General features: G+C 55.6%; 1 protein-coding gene across 2 annotated transcripts in view; it reads left to right on the forward strand.

The window, feature by feature from the left end:
- CORO7 (coronin 7) overlaps positions 1–17379 on the forward strand; it is a 60137-nt gene that overhangs the window by 15670 nt on the left and 27088 nt on the right. For both annotated transcript variants that reach the window (XM_057528937.1, XM_057528938.1), the window contains exons 7-9: positions 8037–8087; positions 13823–13909; positions 14355–14437. In XM_057528937.1, coding sequence (XP_057384920.1) covers positions 8037–8087; positions 13823–13909; positions 14355–14437 — 221 coding nt within the window. The remainder of the gene's footprint in view (positions 1–8036; positions 8088–13822; positions 13910–14354; positions 14438–17379) is intronic.

A 17379-nucleotide genomic window follows, 5' to 3' on the forward strand; every position in this document is an offset into this window, starting at 1 on the left:
AGCTGGGCCTGATATGAACCAGACCCCCCAGAGTGGTTGGAACCCCCAGTGTGGTTGAGTCTGGCTTTGACAAGGCTGCGGGGGGATCGATTAGGAGGCAGGCACTCTCCCGGGGGTCCTGTCTCCCGGGGGTCCTGCTGTGTTCAGAGGCAGCCAGGTGAGGGGTATGGCCGGGGGCAGGGTGGGGCCAGCTGAGGCCGAGCCTGAGGCCACGCGAGGGCTTTGTTCTGAGGGCAGCGGGCAGCGGTCACCATGGTGGAGGACACGGTGTGGGGGTGGGGTGATGGCAAGGAGCATGTCAGCCACCAGGAGGGTGGCCAGCGCAGGGAGAAGTGACTCCCAGGGGAAGGCCTGGCGGAGCATGGGACTGGGGGTACCTAGGAGGGGGACGAGGGCGTTGGGTCCAGGGACTGCTTGCAGACGCCTTGTGGAGCTACACGGGAGCTGTCCCTGTTGAGGCAAGGGGGCTGGGCCCTGTCCGCATGCTGACCAGTCACTGGACGTGCGCATGGCTGTGGGCAGCAGTGCCAGGAGGGGTGACAGCTGCGAGCCCTCAGCACCCAGGGACGGAGGGCCTCACCACAAACCCTGCAGCCACGGCAGTCCCCAGGGTGCCATCCCTGGGGACAGCTTTCCCAGGATCTGGCTGCAACCTTACGAGAAGAACCCTGGGCCGCTGGTCTCATCCTCTCCCTCCCCACCACCCAGCTGGGCTCCTGAACTCTGGACTGCCCCCCTGCTGGTTACAGGGGGCTTCTCTGCTGTTGGGGTCCAGCCCCACGTCCCCAGGGGTCTGAGCCCCATTTACCATCAAAATTGGGCCCGAAGTGGGGCGGGTGGAGAAGGAAGAGCCACCCAGTCACAGAGCACCCTGTCCCCATTGTGTCCTGGGACGGCGACTCAACTCCTCGCCTGCTGGTGTCTTGGGGGGAGGGATTAGTGGAGCAGGCCATGTCTGAGTCTGGTGGACCTCTGTGCCTTCTCCACCCAGAGCCCAAAGGCGCAGGGACGAGAAGCATAGATTTCCCAAGTGGGTTGGCTGGAGTGGTGCCCAGGGGAGGCCCCCCAGCTCCCATCCCAGTTCCTAGACCTGATTACCTGTGGGGACTCAGGGCCTCACGATACTGTTGATGTGGGTGCGGCATCCTGGGGGAGGACGCTGTCCTTGAAGGGTGTCACATGTCAGCGAGTGCCGGGCATCACCACAGTCCTGTGTCCACTGCCCCTTCCTTTGCTGTAAAGGGAGCCTCAGGATCCTGAACGGGTTCGTCAAAAGCTGCAAGCCCCTGGGGAATGGTGAAGGAGGGGGGCTGCCCCTGTGACTGCAGTCCGGGTGGAGGTGCCCGTGGGTTTGTTCTGAGAGTGTGGGGGGAGCCCGTGAGGGGCCCACCCTCAGCAGGAGAGAGCCCGAGCCCCTCTTGACCAGTGGTCAGCAACATTCTTCTCATCAGAGCCTCCCTGGTCTCCACACTGGGCTCCCCCCCAACCCCACGGGGAAAACCTCCCTGGCCACCTGGTTATGACTCCCGTCCTGCCTTGGAGCAGTTCTACCTGCAGGCCTCCTGGTGCCCCTGCAGGGTGAGGGGCTGGCCCAGCCCAGTGAAGCCCCTTCCGGCTCCCCTCCCAGCTCCTGCGGCCGAGGGGAGGAGCAGGTGGCCGCTAGGGGGCGCGCTGGCCCCACAGATGGCAGGGCTTGGCCAGCTGGGCTCCCACTCCACCGGGAGTGTGCCTGTGAGCCCAGAGCCTCAGCAGCCCAGTGCCACCCCTGCTGCCCGGCCCTGCAGGCCCCACCAGCGCCAATGCAGCCCCCAGTGCCCAGTCTGAAGCCTGGTCTGGACCTCCTGTTGGAATTCTGCACTCGATGGCCCAGCTGCCTTTAGGGAGGTGCCCAGGTCCCAAGACCGTGCCTCCGACCTGTGAGAAGTGTTGCCATCACCCTCATCCCACCCTGGGCTCGGGGGTTTGCCCAGGTCACAGAGCACATCAGTGGTGGATTTGGCGTCCTAACCCTGCCTGTCTGGTCTCCACAGGGGTGGGAGTGGCCCTTGCTGCCAGGAGGCCTTCTCTCTTGCCTGTCATCTGTCGAGATCCAGTGTTGCTCACTGCTTGACCCATCTTCTGTCTGTCTTGTGCTGCCCTGTCTCTGTTCTCAGTCTCTGGTTCTTTCACTGTCCCTTGCTGTCTTTTCTGTGTCTATAGTTGTCTCTGTTCTCTGTCTTTCTGTGTCTCTGTTCTTCTCTGACCCTCCATCTTTCCCCATCCTCTCTCTGCCTCTCACTGTTCTTTCTGCCTGTCTCCATCCTGTGTCCCTTACTGGCCTTGTCTGTCTGATCGCTGTCTGTCTCTAAGCAGCCTCCTCCCAACCGAGGCTGTGGAGTGGACGGTGCCTCAGAACTGACCCCTGGATTGTGCCTGGTGCCCACCTGGCACGTAGCAAGTGCTCAGTAAACTGCAGCTGGAAGGAGAACCCTGGGACCCTGCCCGTGAAGGCCCGTGAAGGGAGGCCTGGCTTTCGAGGCCTCTGCAGGCTGACCCCTCCCTTGTCCAGCTGTGTGCTTGCCTGCTGCCCCCCACTCCTGCCATTCACTCTCCCTTTATGACCTCGTCTTCCTTCCACGTCTCGTGCCAGCGAGCTCCTGTCTCCACATCTTTGCTCGTACTCTTCCTCCTCCCTTGAATGCCTTTCCCTTCCCAGTACAAGCTCCACTTGTCCTCTGGGCTCAAGTCAGGTCCAGGTTCCTCCCCAGAGTTACCTGTGACCACCTCTGGGTTGCAGGCACCAGCACTCGGCAGGGACTGTCTGCTCTGTCTGAATCCCAAGCACCTAGGCAGGGCCAGGCAGACAGGGCCAGGAGTCCCCATATTCCCCTCCCCACTCCATCTTGCATTGGTGAGTTGCGTTTGTTATAGTTAAACCAATGTTGCTACAGTAACTAAAGCCCACAATCTACATTAGGGTTCGCTCTTCCATTTTTTTTTTTTTAAACTTGGTCTTTCTTTTTTTAAAAGAAAAAATTTATTTATTTATTTGGCTGTCCTGGGTCTTGGTTGCGGCACGTGGGATCTTCGCTGCCGCTTGCAGGATCTTCATTGCGGCATGCAGGATCTTTAGTTGCGGCATGCGAACTCTTAGTTGCGGCATGTGGGATCTAGTTCCCCAACGAGGGATCGAACCTGGGCCCCCTGCATTGGGAGCATGGAGTCTTAGCCACTGGACCACCAGGGAAGTCCCCAGGGTTCACTCTTGGTGTGCTTTCTATGGGTTCCCACAAATGCATGACGTCATGTATCCATCATTACAGCATCACACAAGACAGTTTCACTGCCCTAAAAAAGTGCGCTGTGCTTCACCCGTTCATCCCTGCCTTCCTCTTCCCAAACCCCTGGCAACCACTGATCTTTTTGTTGTCTCTGTAAGATTTGCCTTCTCCTGGATGTCGAGTGTCATATAGTTGGAATCATAGAATATGTAGCCTTTCCAGATTGGCTTCTTTTACTTAGTAATATGCATTTATAGGTCTTCCATATCTTTTTGTGGACTGATAACTATTTTTTTTTAATTTTGGTATAAAAAACACATAAAATTTGCCATCTTAACCATTTTAAATATACAGTTCTAATATTAAGTATATTTACATTGTTGTGAAACAGATCTCCAGAACTGAAACTCTACACCCACTGAACAACTTCTCTTTGGCCCCTACCCCAGCCTCTTGTAATCATTTTACTTTCCATATCTATGAATTTGACTACTTTAAATACCTCATATAAATGGAATCATACATTATTTGTCCTTCTGTAAATGGTTTATTTCATTTAGCATAATGTCCTTAAGGTTCATTCATACTGTAGCATGTGACAGGGTTTCCTTTTTCAGACTGAAAAATATTTCATTGAATGTGTATACCATGTTTTGTTTTGTTTTTTGGCTGTATTGGGTCTTTGTTGCTGTGCGCTGGCTTTCTCTAGTTGCAGCGAGCAGGGGCTACTCTTTGTTGCGGTGTATGGGCTTCTCATTGTGGTGGCTTTTCTTGTTGCGGAGCACAGGCTTCAGTAGTTGCAGCACGCAGGCTCAGTAGTTGTAGCACACGGGCCCTAGAGCGTGTGGGCTTCAGTAGTTGTGGCGCATGGGCTCTAGGGTGCACAGGCTTCAGTAGCTGCGGTGTGTGGGCTCAGTAGTTGTGGCTCTCGGGCTCTAGAGTGCAGGCTCAGTAGTTGTGGCGCACGGGCTTAGTTGCTCCGTGGCATGTGGGATCTTCCTGGACCAGGGATCGAACCCGTGTCCCTTGCATTGGCAGGTGGATTCTTAACCACTGTACCACCAGGGAAGTCCCATGTTTTGTTTATCCATTCATCTGTCAGTGGACACTTGGGTTGCCTCTGTGTCTTGGCTATCGTGAATAATGCTGCTGCGAACATGGGTGTGCAAATATTTCTTTGTGACCCTGTTTTCAGTTCTTTTGGGTTTATACCCAGAATTGCTGGATCATATGATAATTCTATTTTTAATTTTTTGAGGAACTGCTAGACTGTTTTCCATAGCATCTGTACCATTTTATGTTCCCACCAACATGCACAAGGATTCCAACTTTCCACATCCTCACCAACACTTGTTATATTCTAGATTTTTTAATAGTAGCCATTCTGTCGGGTGTGAGGTGATATCTTACTATAATTTTCATTTGCATTTCTCTGAGGATTAGTGATGTTAAACATCTTTTCACATGCTTGTTGGCCATTTGTGTATCTATGGGAAAATGTCTATTCAAGTTCTTTGCTCATTTTTAGTTGGTTTATTTGATTTTTCGTTTTTGAGTAATATGAGTTCTTTATATGCTCTGGGTATTATTCTTTATAAGATAGATGATGTGAAAATATATTCTCCCATTCCATAGGTTGTCTTTTTACTCTGTTGCGTCCTTGGATAAACAAAAGTTAAGTTTTACGTAGTCTCATTTGTCTATTTTTGCTTTTTCTCTGTGCTTTGCTATCGTATTTAAGAAATCATTACCGGGCTTCCCTGGTGGCACAGTGGTTAAGAATCCTCCTGCCAATGCAGGGGACACGGGTTCAAGCACTGGTCTGGGAAGATCCCACATGCCACAGAGCAGCTAAGCCCGTGTGCCACAACTACTGAGCCTGTGCTCCAGAGCCTGCGAGCCACAACTCCTGAAGCCTGGGCGCCTAGAGCCCGTGCTCTGCAACAAGAGAAGCCACCACAATGAGAAACCCACGCACCACAACTAACTAGAGAATGCCTGTGCACAGCAACAAAGACCCAACGCAGCCAAAAATAAATAAATTAAATAAAATAAATTAAAAAAAAAAAAAGAAAGAAATCATTACCAAATTCAATGTCATGAAGTTTTTCCCCTATGTTTTCTTCTTGGAGTTTTATGGTTTGGGGTCTGAGCTATTTATTTTTTTATCGCTGAACAATATTCCATTGTATGAATGTACCACAGTTTATTTATTCATTCACTTATTGAGGAACTTCTTGGCTGCTTCCAGTTTTTTGCAACTATGATAAAACTGCTATAAACATTTATGTGGCTATAAGTTTTTAACTTGTTTGGGTAAATACTTAGGATATTAGGTAAATACAGTTGCTGGATCATGTAGTAAGAGTTTTTTTTTTTTTTTTTTTAAAGCTTTGTAAGAAACTGCCAAACTGTATTCTAAAAGTGGCCTTAATCATTTTGCATTCCCACCAGAAGTGTGAATGAGAGTTCCTGTTGCTCCACATCCTCACCAGCATTTGGTGTTGTCAGTTTTTTGAAATTTAGCCATTCTAGTAGGTTTGTAGTGGTAGCTTATTGTTGTTTTAATTTACAGTTCCTTAATGAGATACAGTGTTAAGCATCTTTTCATGTTTTCATTTTTCATCTGTGTATCTTTTTTGGTGAGGTGTCCATTCTGGTCTCTTGCCTATTTTTTAATTTTTTTTTTTTTTGGTTTAAATGTTCTTTGTGTTTTTTGGATATAAGTTCTTTCTCAGATATGTGCTTTGCAAATGTTTTCTCCCAGTCTGTGGCATGTCTTTTTATTTTCTTAACAGTGTCTTTTGCAGACCAGTAGTTTATAATTTTAATGAAGTCCAATTTATCAGTTTTTTCTTTCATAGGTCACACTTTTGGTATTGTATCTAATAGGTCATTGCCAAACCTAAGGTCACCTAGGTTTTCTCATATGCTATCTTCTAGAGGTTTTATAATAAAGGTTTGTGTTTTTATGTTTAAGACTATGATCCATTTTTAGTTGATTTTTGTGAAAGATGTAAAGTCTATGTCTAGATTCATTTCTTTGCATGTGGATGCCCAGTTGTTCCAGCACCATTTGTTGAAAAGACTGTCGTTGCTCCATTGTATTGCCTTTGCTCCCTTGTTGAAGATCAGCTGGCTGTAGTTAAGGGGGTCTCTCTCTGGGCTCTCTGTTCTGTTCCATTGATCTATTTGTTTATCCTTGTGCAGATCCACACCGTCCTGATTACAGTAGCTTTAGAATATAGCCGGGAAGCAGCAGTCCTCCACCTTTGTTCTTCTCCTTTACTTTGTGTTGACCATTCTGAGTCTTTTGCCTCTCCACATAAGCTTCATAATCAGTTTGTCGATATTCACAAAACTTGTTGGGATGTTCATTGGGATTGTATTGAATCTATAAGTCAAGTTGGGAAGAACTGATATCTTGACAATATTGAGTATTCCTAACTGTGAACATGGAATATCTCTCCATTTGTTTGGTTCTGTGATTTCTTTCAGCGGTTTTGTAGTATTCCTCATGTAGATCTTATACGTATTTTGTTAGTTGTTTTTTTTTTTTTTTTTGGCTGTGCCTTGTGGCATGCGGGGTCTTAAGTTCCCTGACCAGGGATTGAACCTGCGCCCCCTGCAGTGGAAGCATGGAGTCTTAACCACTGGACCCCCAGGGAAGTCCCATTTTGTTAGATTTCTAGCTAAGTATTTCAGTTTTGGGGGGTGCTGATGTAAATGGTATTGTGTTTTTAATTTCAAATTCCAATTGTTCATTGCTGGTTGATTGTTTTTTGAAATAAGAAAATATGAATCTGTGCTGATCGGAAAAAAGTGGAGCCGTGCTAAGATATAAAAAGGAAAAGCTAATCACCCCTCACCTGCCTCACCCCTGGTGCCAGCATTAGAACACGGCCCGTGCCTGTCAAGACCTTTCTCCTTACTCAGCAGACTTGCAAAACATACAGGAATGTGGTCAGACAAATGGAGTTTTTTACTTTTACCACAGTAGAATCACACCACACTGCGTAACTCTGCATCTTCCTTTTTGCAGTTAACAATTTATCATGGCCAAGCCTGTAAATAGTCAACGGATACAGATTCTGCCTCCTCTCCCCCAGTTCTTTATGTATGTACATTTGTGTACACTTTCACACTCACACATGCAGAGAGATTATTCCACAGAAAGAAAGCTGTTTATATAAGGTATGGGTATTTTGTTTTGGTTTTTTTTTTTTTTTTCTTTTTTCGTCTGTTCCCATCCCCACCCTCAGTCAGGTATTCTGAACCAGTAACTGCGTGCTGAGTGATGGATGGATGTGCAAGCTTGCCGTCCTGGTTAGACGCCAAGTTAAGTGTAGAAATGATGTTGTCCTGTGAGCCCCTCTAGGCTGGGCTGAGCACAGGGCCGGACACACGTATAGCAGCTGGTAACCTAGAGTTTGGTTCTGGTCCTCAGTTTCTCCATCTGTGAAGGGGTCATGGTGATAGCGCGGCTTCATAACGTGGTTGGAAAGATAGGGTGAGATCATGCGTGTCACATAGTAGGTGGTCAGGAAATGTGAACTCTTGTCACAGTCTTTGTTGTGGGTGACTGGGGCTGGAAAGGGGGCCTGCCCCCTGCTGTGAGAAGGAGGAACTGGGCTGGGGAGGGGTTGCCTGGTGCCTGGTGCTCAACCTGTGTACTGGGTGTGGGACCATCAGAGCCTAGGGATGGGGGAGATAGGCCCCCCGCCCAGAGGGCCTCCCCAGCCTAATTGTGCTGTTTTCTCCTCTCTGCTTTTCCAGGACAAGCAGTTGCGCATCTTCGACCCCAGAGCCAAGCCCGAGGCCTCCCAGGTGAGTTGTGTGGGCAGCGGAGCTGGATTGAGGCCCCAGCGGCTCCAGCAGACGCGGGCAAGGGCAGCTCAGCCTCTGGCACACAGATTCTGCCACGCCCCGTGCCCCTGGCCGAGGCTTGGCGGGTACGCGGGGGTCACCTGGGAGGTGGCTCGAGGCTCTTTCTGGGAAGCGTGTTCTGGGTCTTGGGAGGATCCAGCTTTGATCACAGGGTGGGGGCAGCCAGGCCGCCCACAGGCCTTCGGTGGAAGCATCCTGTGGCTTCAAGAAGCTAATTTGAGATTCCAACTTCCTCTCCTTTGAAACCCTCATCCCTACCCACCTTTCCTGGTACGGTCAGCGGAGGCCAGCCACAGAGGAGCCAAGAAGACCCAGCCCCCACCCTCTGCACCCCTCCAGGCCCTGGTGCTGGGGGCCCTGCCTGATCTGTGGGCCCCGGGTGCTGAGCGGGTTCGGTTTGTGTCTGGCTGTGCATGGGTGCATGTGGCCCTTCGAGTTCCAAACGAGGAGGCCAGGCGATGGGTTCATGCTGCAGGCATTGAGCCACTGGGGACTCGTTCATTCATTTGAGAACAACTTGGTGCCAGGCACAGAATGTTCTGTGGTGAACGAGACAGACACGGACAATTGCTGGGGGGCTCTGCTTGCTGGAGTGATTTAGTGCTTCCTTGAGGAGCTGGCTTGGGGCTGAGGCCTGAGTGCTGCCGTGGACGGCCTGGGGCGGGCTGAGCTTGTCCTAGGAGCCTGAGTCAGGGGCTTGTCACCTGTGCTTTGGGAGCCATTAGGGTTATAAGCCAACAATGAAATGAGCGGATTTACATTTTTAAAAATTATTCTAGAAGCTGAGGAGCCTTCTTTCCTGAGGAAGGTGCAGTTCAGGGTTCTGCTGCTAGCTCGTGCGCAGAGCTCCCCAGCGAGGCCCCAGGCCCAGCAGAGATGCCTCATCTCCATTTCTAGGACTTGTTCCCCACCCGGGGTCAAGGGTAATCCACCAGTCTAAACCCAAGCAGCAGTAGCGCACACAGACACACACACAGACACACACACACACACACAGACACACACACTCACTCCCCTTCATACAGCCCACCCGGGGTCAAGGGTAATCCACCAGTCTAAACCCAAGCAGCAGTAGCGCACACAGACACACACACACAGACACACACACACACACAGACACACACACACACACACAGACACACACACACACACACACACACACTCCCCTTCATACAGCCCACCCGGGGTCAAGGGTAATCCACCAGTCTAAACCCAAGCAGCAGTAGCGCACACAGACACACACACAGACACACACACACACACACACACACACTCCCCTTCATACAGCCAACTGCAGCTCTTTCCCAGGGCAGTGCAGTCAGCTCCACCTCTGACTGGCCAAAGACCAAGAGGAGGCCCCATCCTGGCAGGTGAACCAAGCCCAGCAGAAGTGGCTTTAGCTCCACCCTGGCCCTGCTTCCTCGAGGCTGGGTCTTGGTTCCTTGGTCTCGTTGCCCCTTGGCTGTGGTGGAGCTGTGTGAGCCTCAGGGCAGCGTGAGCAGTGGGCCTCACTGTAGCTTTCTGTGCTAAATAACCTTTAGTCTTTGCCTGGAAAGGGGCCCCAGGCTCAGCTTGAGGAGGGAGACTGAGGCCCTCTCCCCGCAGCTTTCTCAGGTCACCCTCTCCTCCCCAGGGTCCAGGCCACAGCGCCCGGCACCTCCATTCCTGCCCCAGCTGGGCAGTGCCTCTGGCCAGCTCATCCAGCTGAACCCTTTCCTCCTTTCTCTCCTCCTCCTCCAGCAACGGGGGGCAGTCATGGTGCTGAGGTAGAGATGCAGTGGCTGCCGTCCAAGGGCTCCAAGTTCAGAGAAGAGGGAGGGAGCCCCTCTGAAGGGGGTTTCTGGGCCGAGGAGACCCGGGAAGAGCGTGGGTGGCTCCCACCCGCTCCTAGCTCCTGGGACCGTGCCTGTGCTTGGCCGCTTGTGCGGGGGCAGCAGGACCTGGAATGCTGCCCTCTGCCTGGCCCTGCCCCCCACTTCCGCCAGGGCATCTGGCCCACACCTGGCTTCTATTAAGAAAACTGCTGCTGGCAGCCAGGGTCGGTGTGAGCCGAGGGGCCAGCTCAGGGGAGAGGCCTTCTGGGAGTGCCTTCTCCTGAGATCCTCCTTCCCCAGTGGAGGGGGTACTGGTGGGGGTTGGGGAAGAAGGCACTGCCCTCCCTCCAGCTTCTGCCCTCCCTGCCCCACTGGCTGTCTCCATGGCCTGGAGGATGGGCAGGGAGGCCTGGGGAGTTCTCCCTCCACTGTCTTTTTTGGGCCCTGCCTCTGGAGACTGGAGCTTGGAGCAGGGGATGCTTGGGCGGCTCCCTCCTGTTCACACCCTCTGCTTTGTTTTTAGGTTGCATTTATGACGGGTTATTATGTCCCAGGCTCTTGGCACGCATAACCTCCTTCCACTCTCCTGACCGTCCTGTAAAGTCAGTCCTTTGGTCATTTTTTCCCTAGGGTTACACAGCTGAGTGGCAGAGCCAGGTTCGGTCCATCTGACTCCGGAGCCCCAGGCCTCTCCTGCCCCTTCACTGTGCCAGAGCCCCAGTGGGGGTGGCCGAGGCCCTGAAGCCATGGCCGTGCCAGGGAAGTAGAAGCCACAGCTGAGGGGGTACCCAGGGCTGGTGAGCTTCGACAGGCTGGTCCAGGGCAGGAGGGGGCCAGAGAACCTCTGGCGTGGACAGGCGGAACTGCTCCTTCCGACCACCCCCTGTGTCAGGCAGGCCTGGGGGGCCAGCATCTGCAGCCCAGGACTGAGCCTGGCTGAGGAGGGGTGTGGGTGAGTGATGGGGGTCTTACCACCGGAGAAGGTCCCCTCACCCTAGGAAGGAGCCCAGGGCCGCTCTTCCAGTCGCCCTGCCCCACACAGGAAGCGTTGCTGTGGCGACAGAGAGGGGGATTTGGCTTTACTGCAGCTGGAATGCCGGGTATGCGCCTGCTCCTGGCGCCCCTGTACTGGGCAGGCGCGGCCTGGCCTCAGCCCCTCCTGTTCTCTCCTTGGGGCCAGGTGTGGGGGAGACATGGGGGTACCGAGGGGCTTCTCCACGAGCAGGACACCTAGCTGCCTGTAAGAGGGAAACCCCAAGGCCTGGCCTGCAGGCTCGGGATCACCATCAGCGGCTTCCTACGACAGGGCTCAGGTTTGGGTGGCAGGGTGCCTAGGTCCCAAATGCAGCCTCCCCTCTACCCCAGGAGAATGAGAATCCGGGGATTTGGCGGGAGGGCTCTTCCTCCCCAGTCCCACTGAGGTCAGCAAAGAACTTGCATTTTTGAAACTGAAAGTCACTCCAGTGATCTGGGGATAGAGGATTGGGGAGGGGGTCCTTGGCCTTCCCTCCAAGTTGCTGGGGCTTCCTCTGGCCCCGGGACAGACTGAGCTGGGTGTGCCCATGGTGGGTGCACTGGGCTCAGCCTAAGCTCTGACCTCGTCTCCACTTCCTGGGTGCCGTGTCCTCTGAGACCCGAGGCGAGAGTGGAGAGCTGTGGGGCGAGCAGGACTCGCCAGCCCACAATGCCCTGACCAACGCTGCCTGGTTCCCCCAGTGTGAGCTCATCCAGGGAGGATTGCTGGAGACCCAAGGTGCCTGGGGGCAGCTAGCATCTTGGGCTCCTCCTGGTCTGGGCTCTGCTGCCTTCTGGCTGTGCCTGTCTCCTCGCCTGTCCTCCATCTGCTCCTCTTGTGCAGACAGAGAACAGTAACGGTTGGTGCAGGTGGCTGTCCTGCTGGGTGACTTGGGGCAGATGGCTTCCTCTCTCTGGGCCTCTGGTTTCTCTGTGTGTGAAATAGGAAGGTGGAGACACGGGCCAAGGAATGTTCCATCCAAACCTGTGCCTCTGGATGAAAAACACTCCCTCGCTGTCCACAGACCCCGTAGACCCTGCACCGCCTCCTCCTCTCCCCCGACCCTGCTGCCAGCTGTGCCGGCCTCTTCGCTCTCCGAGACCCCGACTCTTCACAGATGCTGGTCCCCACCGCTGGCTCACACCTGCCAATCCTTCACATCTTAAGTGTTACCTTAAATCCACTGCCCTCAATTATACTCTATTGTACCCTGTTACCATGCTTCTAAAAAATGCACATTGATGTGTGCCGGACACAAGCCTGAGCGCGTCACCCTCCACAGTGGGTCCGTCATGGTGCTCTTTGTGTGGGTCAGGACACTGAGGCACATCCTGGGACGAGGCTGTTGGCGGCTTGGCTTTCACGCAGCCAGTCTGACTCCAAAGCTTGCGCCCCTAACCCCCCACTTACAGCAACTCGCTGACATAGTTATTTCTGTTTGGTTCACATCTGCCTTTCAACCTGCACGTTCTATGAGTTTGCATACCCTTTCTGTTTTGTTGACCATGTCCCCAGTGCCTAGTGTCATGTGCAGCTCGAATATTCATATTATGAAAGAACAAGTGAGTGAGCAGCCCTGCTTCACCCAGGACGTGACCGTCCGTCTGAGGTGTGTCTGGCCCCACCGCCAGCTCCCAGCACAGTACCTGGCCAGGAGGAGGCGTGCACGGCTATTGAATGAATGAATGGTGTGCTAATGTGGTGCGAGCCGTCTGGTGCTCCTTACGTGGGATGTTTGCACACCGATGAGAGGGCGAGAGCCCATGTGACACTTCTGATTGACCCTGGGGTGTTGGTGGCGGAGCTGACCCTTGCCCTGACCCCACAGCCCCTCTTGCGTAAAGAGAGGGATGTTGGGCCCAAGTTCTCAGGCTCCAGCCCTGACTTCCTGTGCCGACTACAGCCGGGTGGGAAGGAAGCAGTGAGAAAAGCCCCTTGAACGACACAGAGCCGTTTCCGATGGTCTCCCACGCTGGGGTCGGCTTCCGCGGGCTGGGGAGGGGGCGCAGGGCCAGCTCCTCACAGCCGCCTGCCTCCCTCATTCATTCCCAAGGAGATCGTGGGAAGCTGGGAGGAAGCTGGCCACAGTTTGGGGTGAGCTAATTTTGGTAACAGGGTCTTTGGTCTCAGGCTCCAGGGGCCAGGGTGACTGGGAGGGAGCTGTTTGCATTTCCTCTGGCCCCCTCAGCTCCCCCCCTGCTTGGGCCTGGGGGACAGGGCCGCCTGCGGTTTGAACTCGTCTCTCCTCCCTGGGGCCCAGGAAACCTTCCTTCTGGCAGCTCCAGCACCACGGGAGGGCCAAGAGGGGCACTCTTCTGCCCTCTCCAGGGACTGTTCCCCATGCTTGGCACCAGGCCCTCTCCCCAGCCCCCTGGCAGTGTCAAGAGGCAGCAGTAATACTCGTAATCCCTCGATTTGCACGGCGCTTTGTGGCCGGCCTGTTCCTATCACATGTGGTCTCAGTTGATCCTCGCGACAGTCCTGGGAAGTAGGCAGCCCAGGCCACGAGCAAGGACAATGAAGTTCCGAGAGGGCGCTGGGGTCCTCAGAGCCCGAGGATGGTGACCAGCAGCCAAGTGCCTCCCCCTGGACACCTGCAGAGGCAAGGACGTGCCGCCGTCCTGAGCCCCATCACCACGGCAAGAGGGGCCTGGCCATGAGTAGAGCAGCCCAACAGGCCCCTTACAAGGAGGGAGACTGAGCCCAAGCTTGGTGGCCAAGTAGGCCCTCTGGGTGCAGAGCTGGCCCCAGCTGGCCCCTCCTGCCCTCTGGAGGGCTCTCAGGTGGGTGGCCCCCCCGAGGAGGCCCCCAAGGCTCAACTCAGTGCCATCTTTTTCCTCCTCCAGAGCACGTGGGCCCATGAGAACAACAGGGATGGCCGGCTGGTGTGGACAGGCACCCAGGAGCACCTTGTGTCCACTGGCTTCAACAAGGTAGGGCTCCTCCCGGAGGAGTAGGGCATCCACACCAAGAGGGCGGGGGCGAGGCCCACTGGGAGGCGGGGGCTGCGGCCAGCTCCAGACCCATCCATATACGGCCCTGTGTGCAGCCGGGTCTCAGAGCCCCAGGGGACCAACGGCTGCTGAAAACTGGCAGATTCCATCTGCAATAGCTAAGCCTGACCCTGGGAACTGCGGTGGGCCCCCCCAGGGACCAGAGTCCACAGAGGGAACCGCCCCTTGTCCCTTGTCACCTAAGGGTTCTTAAAGGGGCAGGACATGAAAACCCAAACTCTCCCTCCCTGGCATGACTCACCGCCCCACCCCCCACCCCCCGAATGCTCTGCTCTGGGGCAAGTGCTCCTGTGCCAGGCTGTGTCCTTAGTCCCTGGGTTCCGGGCTGGGCCCCTCTGAGTCCCTCTCTGCCCCCTCCCTGCAGATGCGTGAGCGTGAAGTGAAGCTCTGGGACACCCGGCTGTTTTCCAGCGCCTGCACCTCCGTCACCCTGGACACCTCTCCCAGGTAGGAGTGGCTGGCGTGCTGGGATGGCTGGGGGCGTTGAGGACCCAGTGATGTCTGTAAGTGCACGCTGCTGGTTGTGGGGCAGGCTTCTGCCCGGGGGCTCGTGCTGGTGTGTTTTGGCATTTGGGGAGGGGATTGTGACTCAGCGGTGCGGGGACAGGGGGTCTGGGGATGCGCCTGATTTTGCTGTGAGTGTTCTGGTGGAGCCGAAGACTGAAGAAACTGAGGCTCCGATCATGAGGTGGCCGCGGGGTGACGTGGGGTCAGGTGGGCTGGCAGGTCTGGAGGCTCCAGTGCAGGACGGAGGCAGGCCTCGGACCCGCAGTTTCTGTGAGACCTCAGCCCTGGCCGCATGCTTGTCACTGGTGGTCCTGGGCGGGTTGGGGGGTGCAGGCAGCCTGGAGGTGCAAGTGCACCTCGTCCTTCCACCCTCCTGGAAGCGTGTGCAAGAGGGTTTATGGTGGTGCCCCATGGGGTCCTGGCCCAGCCAGGTCTGTGCAGGGACAACCCACGCACCAGGAGGCCCGCTGAGGAGATGAGGTACAGGAAGCTGGAGGACCAGCCCGGCTGGTGCAGGAGGCGGTGGGACCTGGTCCCTGTTCAGCTGTGACTCTCGGGGCGGCTTGCTGAACCCCCCACCCAGGCAGGGACCTAGGAGGTCAGAGCCAGGATGGGGCCTTGGTCCTTGGATATCCATTCAGCCCCTTCCTCTTCTGTTTTACAACTAGGGAAACTGAGTCATAGAGGGCGTGGTGACCTGTCCAGGCTCTGGGAGCAGTGAGGGCCATGTCTGGGGCACGCAGGGCTGAGTGCCGTAAGAGCTCCTGCCAGGGCGACCCTGCTGAGAGCCCCCAGAGAAGGGGAAACCGTCAGGATGGCACTCCCATCCTGTCTCACAACCCAGGGAAAGGCTGGGGAGCTGGAAAGGCCCAATTTGCAGATGAGGGAGGCAAAGCTGAGTGAGATCCCATACCAGTAGGTGTGAGGTCTCTGCCTGCTCTTGGCCCTGGGAATGCAGCGGGATGTTACCAGGGCATCCCTGCGCTGGAGGAATCAGGGCCCCCAGGCCTTCTGGCTTCATGTCCAGCAACCCCTCCCCCAGCCCTCATGCTGCACTGATATCTTGTCCTCCATGCCTACCCAAGCCAGACAGCCCCTTCCTTATGGGGCCCCCCAGCAGAGGGAGGGAACTGGCCCAGCCTGGAAAAGGGAGCCAGCACTACCATCCAGTGCTCCTCTCCCCACCACTTCCTGCCTTCCAGGCTCCGCCCCGGTCTGTGCTGGCACCCGCCCCCCCACCCCGAGGAGCAGCCCCCGCCCAGCCCCAGTGTGGCCCCTGGGGGAGTTAACGATGCCCAGACCCCATGGTGCCACTGGCCAAGGCTGACCCTGTAATTATAGCAGTTAAGAATAGCCTTGCAGGGCCAGCGAGGCCTGGAATTTCTCAAATCACTCCCAGATGGGCGGCCAGGCCAGTATCCCGCCCCCTTCATCCCCCAGTCCTGGCCACTGCCCCACTGGGCCCACGCCCTTGGCAAAGGAGCTGGGACTCTCCAGCCCTCTACAAAGCTGGTGGACGCCAGGGATGCGTGCCAGCCTCCAGGCTGGCCTGAGAAGTGGTGGGTCCCCTACCCCCAGGCTCCCCAGAAGCCAGAACCCCTCAGGAGCCCCCTGGGGTGTTGGGGGCTGCTGAGTGAACTGGACTGAAGGTAGGAAGGGTGCAGGGTGTCAGCTGCGGGCACGGCATGGGTCTCCACTGCACCCGCTCAGTTTCTTTTCTATTTTACAGATTTTCCATCTCCATTTGGGCAGAACAGTATGAGCTCTTATAAGAGCTATAGGGGGCCAGGGGTCAGGCACATGCCCCTCCCCATCCTCTCCCAGGGAGGGCCCAGGGCCCCACCCTCCCAGGGGCCTCTGTCTCTGCTCCCATCACAACCCAGAGAAAGGCTGGGGAGCTGGAAAGGCCCAATTTGCAGATGAGGGAGGCAAGGCTGAGTGAGATCCCATACGAGTAGGGAGAGGATGGGCCCTCCTGCCCTTCCCCTGCTCATCTGTGTTGTTTGTGGAGTGTACCTCCCCACGTGGGAAGCGCAGGGCAGCAGGTCCTATCTGTAAAGCTGGGCTCGGGCGGCAGGTCCACAGATGGCTGCCCCGTACTTCCTGCGCTGGGTGGAGGTGGGGGGTTACCGGCAGGGCCTGGGCTAATGGAGCAGCTCATTCTCCGGTCCGGGAGGCGCAGAAACACCACCTGTCTCGGGTGCCCTGCTCCTGGGCTGGGTGAATGGTCAACAGTATCGGCCCTGAGCTGAAGGCAGATGGAGATTTTTCTCCACATGTTACCAAAGAATAAAAGCTGAAGCCAGAAAAATCGATCTTCTGTTGAGGTTGCCCTGGCAGCAAGCCTCACAGGGTGCAGGCTGGGAGTCTGCTCTGCTTCTTCACATTGAGGTGTCCACCTCTGGCCAGAGGCACCGGCCCTGCATCCCAGCGAGTTCCCTGGAGGTTGGGAGCCCCCTCCCTGCCTGCCTTCTGCGGCTCTCAGTAGCCCCTCCCCTCTCCTGGAGGGCCAAGCCCTCCCCCCAAGGCTGGTACCCCCACTTCCTGGGCCAGGGAGCAGGTGTTGGGATCCGTCCCTGCCTACTGTGAGCAAGCTGCTGTCTCACCGTTCCCAGCCTGTGATTCTCTTCTGTAGAGGGATTGCTGGACGTGAAATGGGAGCATGTGTAGCCCGTGTGGCACAGGGCCTGTGGCAGTGAGGACCCAGCAGTTGGGGGCTGGCGTTTCCCCACAGCAGGATCACCCTGGGTAGTGGCTGTATCTTGGCTCGGTCCCCCACTCATTCCCTGGCCCTCTCTTCGTCCCCCGGCCCCTCATCTGATGGGATGCCCGAAGACCTTTTCTGGGAGGGCTGGCGTGAGTGCTCAGGCCCCTTTCTGTGG

The sequence above is a fragment of the Balaenoptera acutorostrata genome, chromosome 15, assembly GCF_949987535.1.
Source record: "Balaenoptera acutorostrata chromosome 15, mBalAcu1.1, whole genome shotgun sequence".
In the NCBI taxonomy this organism is placed as follows: domain Eukaryota; kingdom Metazoa; phylum Chordata; class Mammalia; order Artiodactyla; family Balaenopteridae; genus Balaenoptera; species Balaenoptera acutorostrata.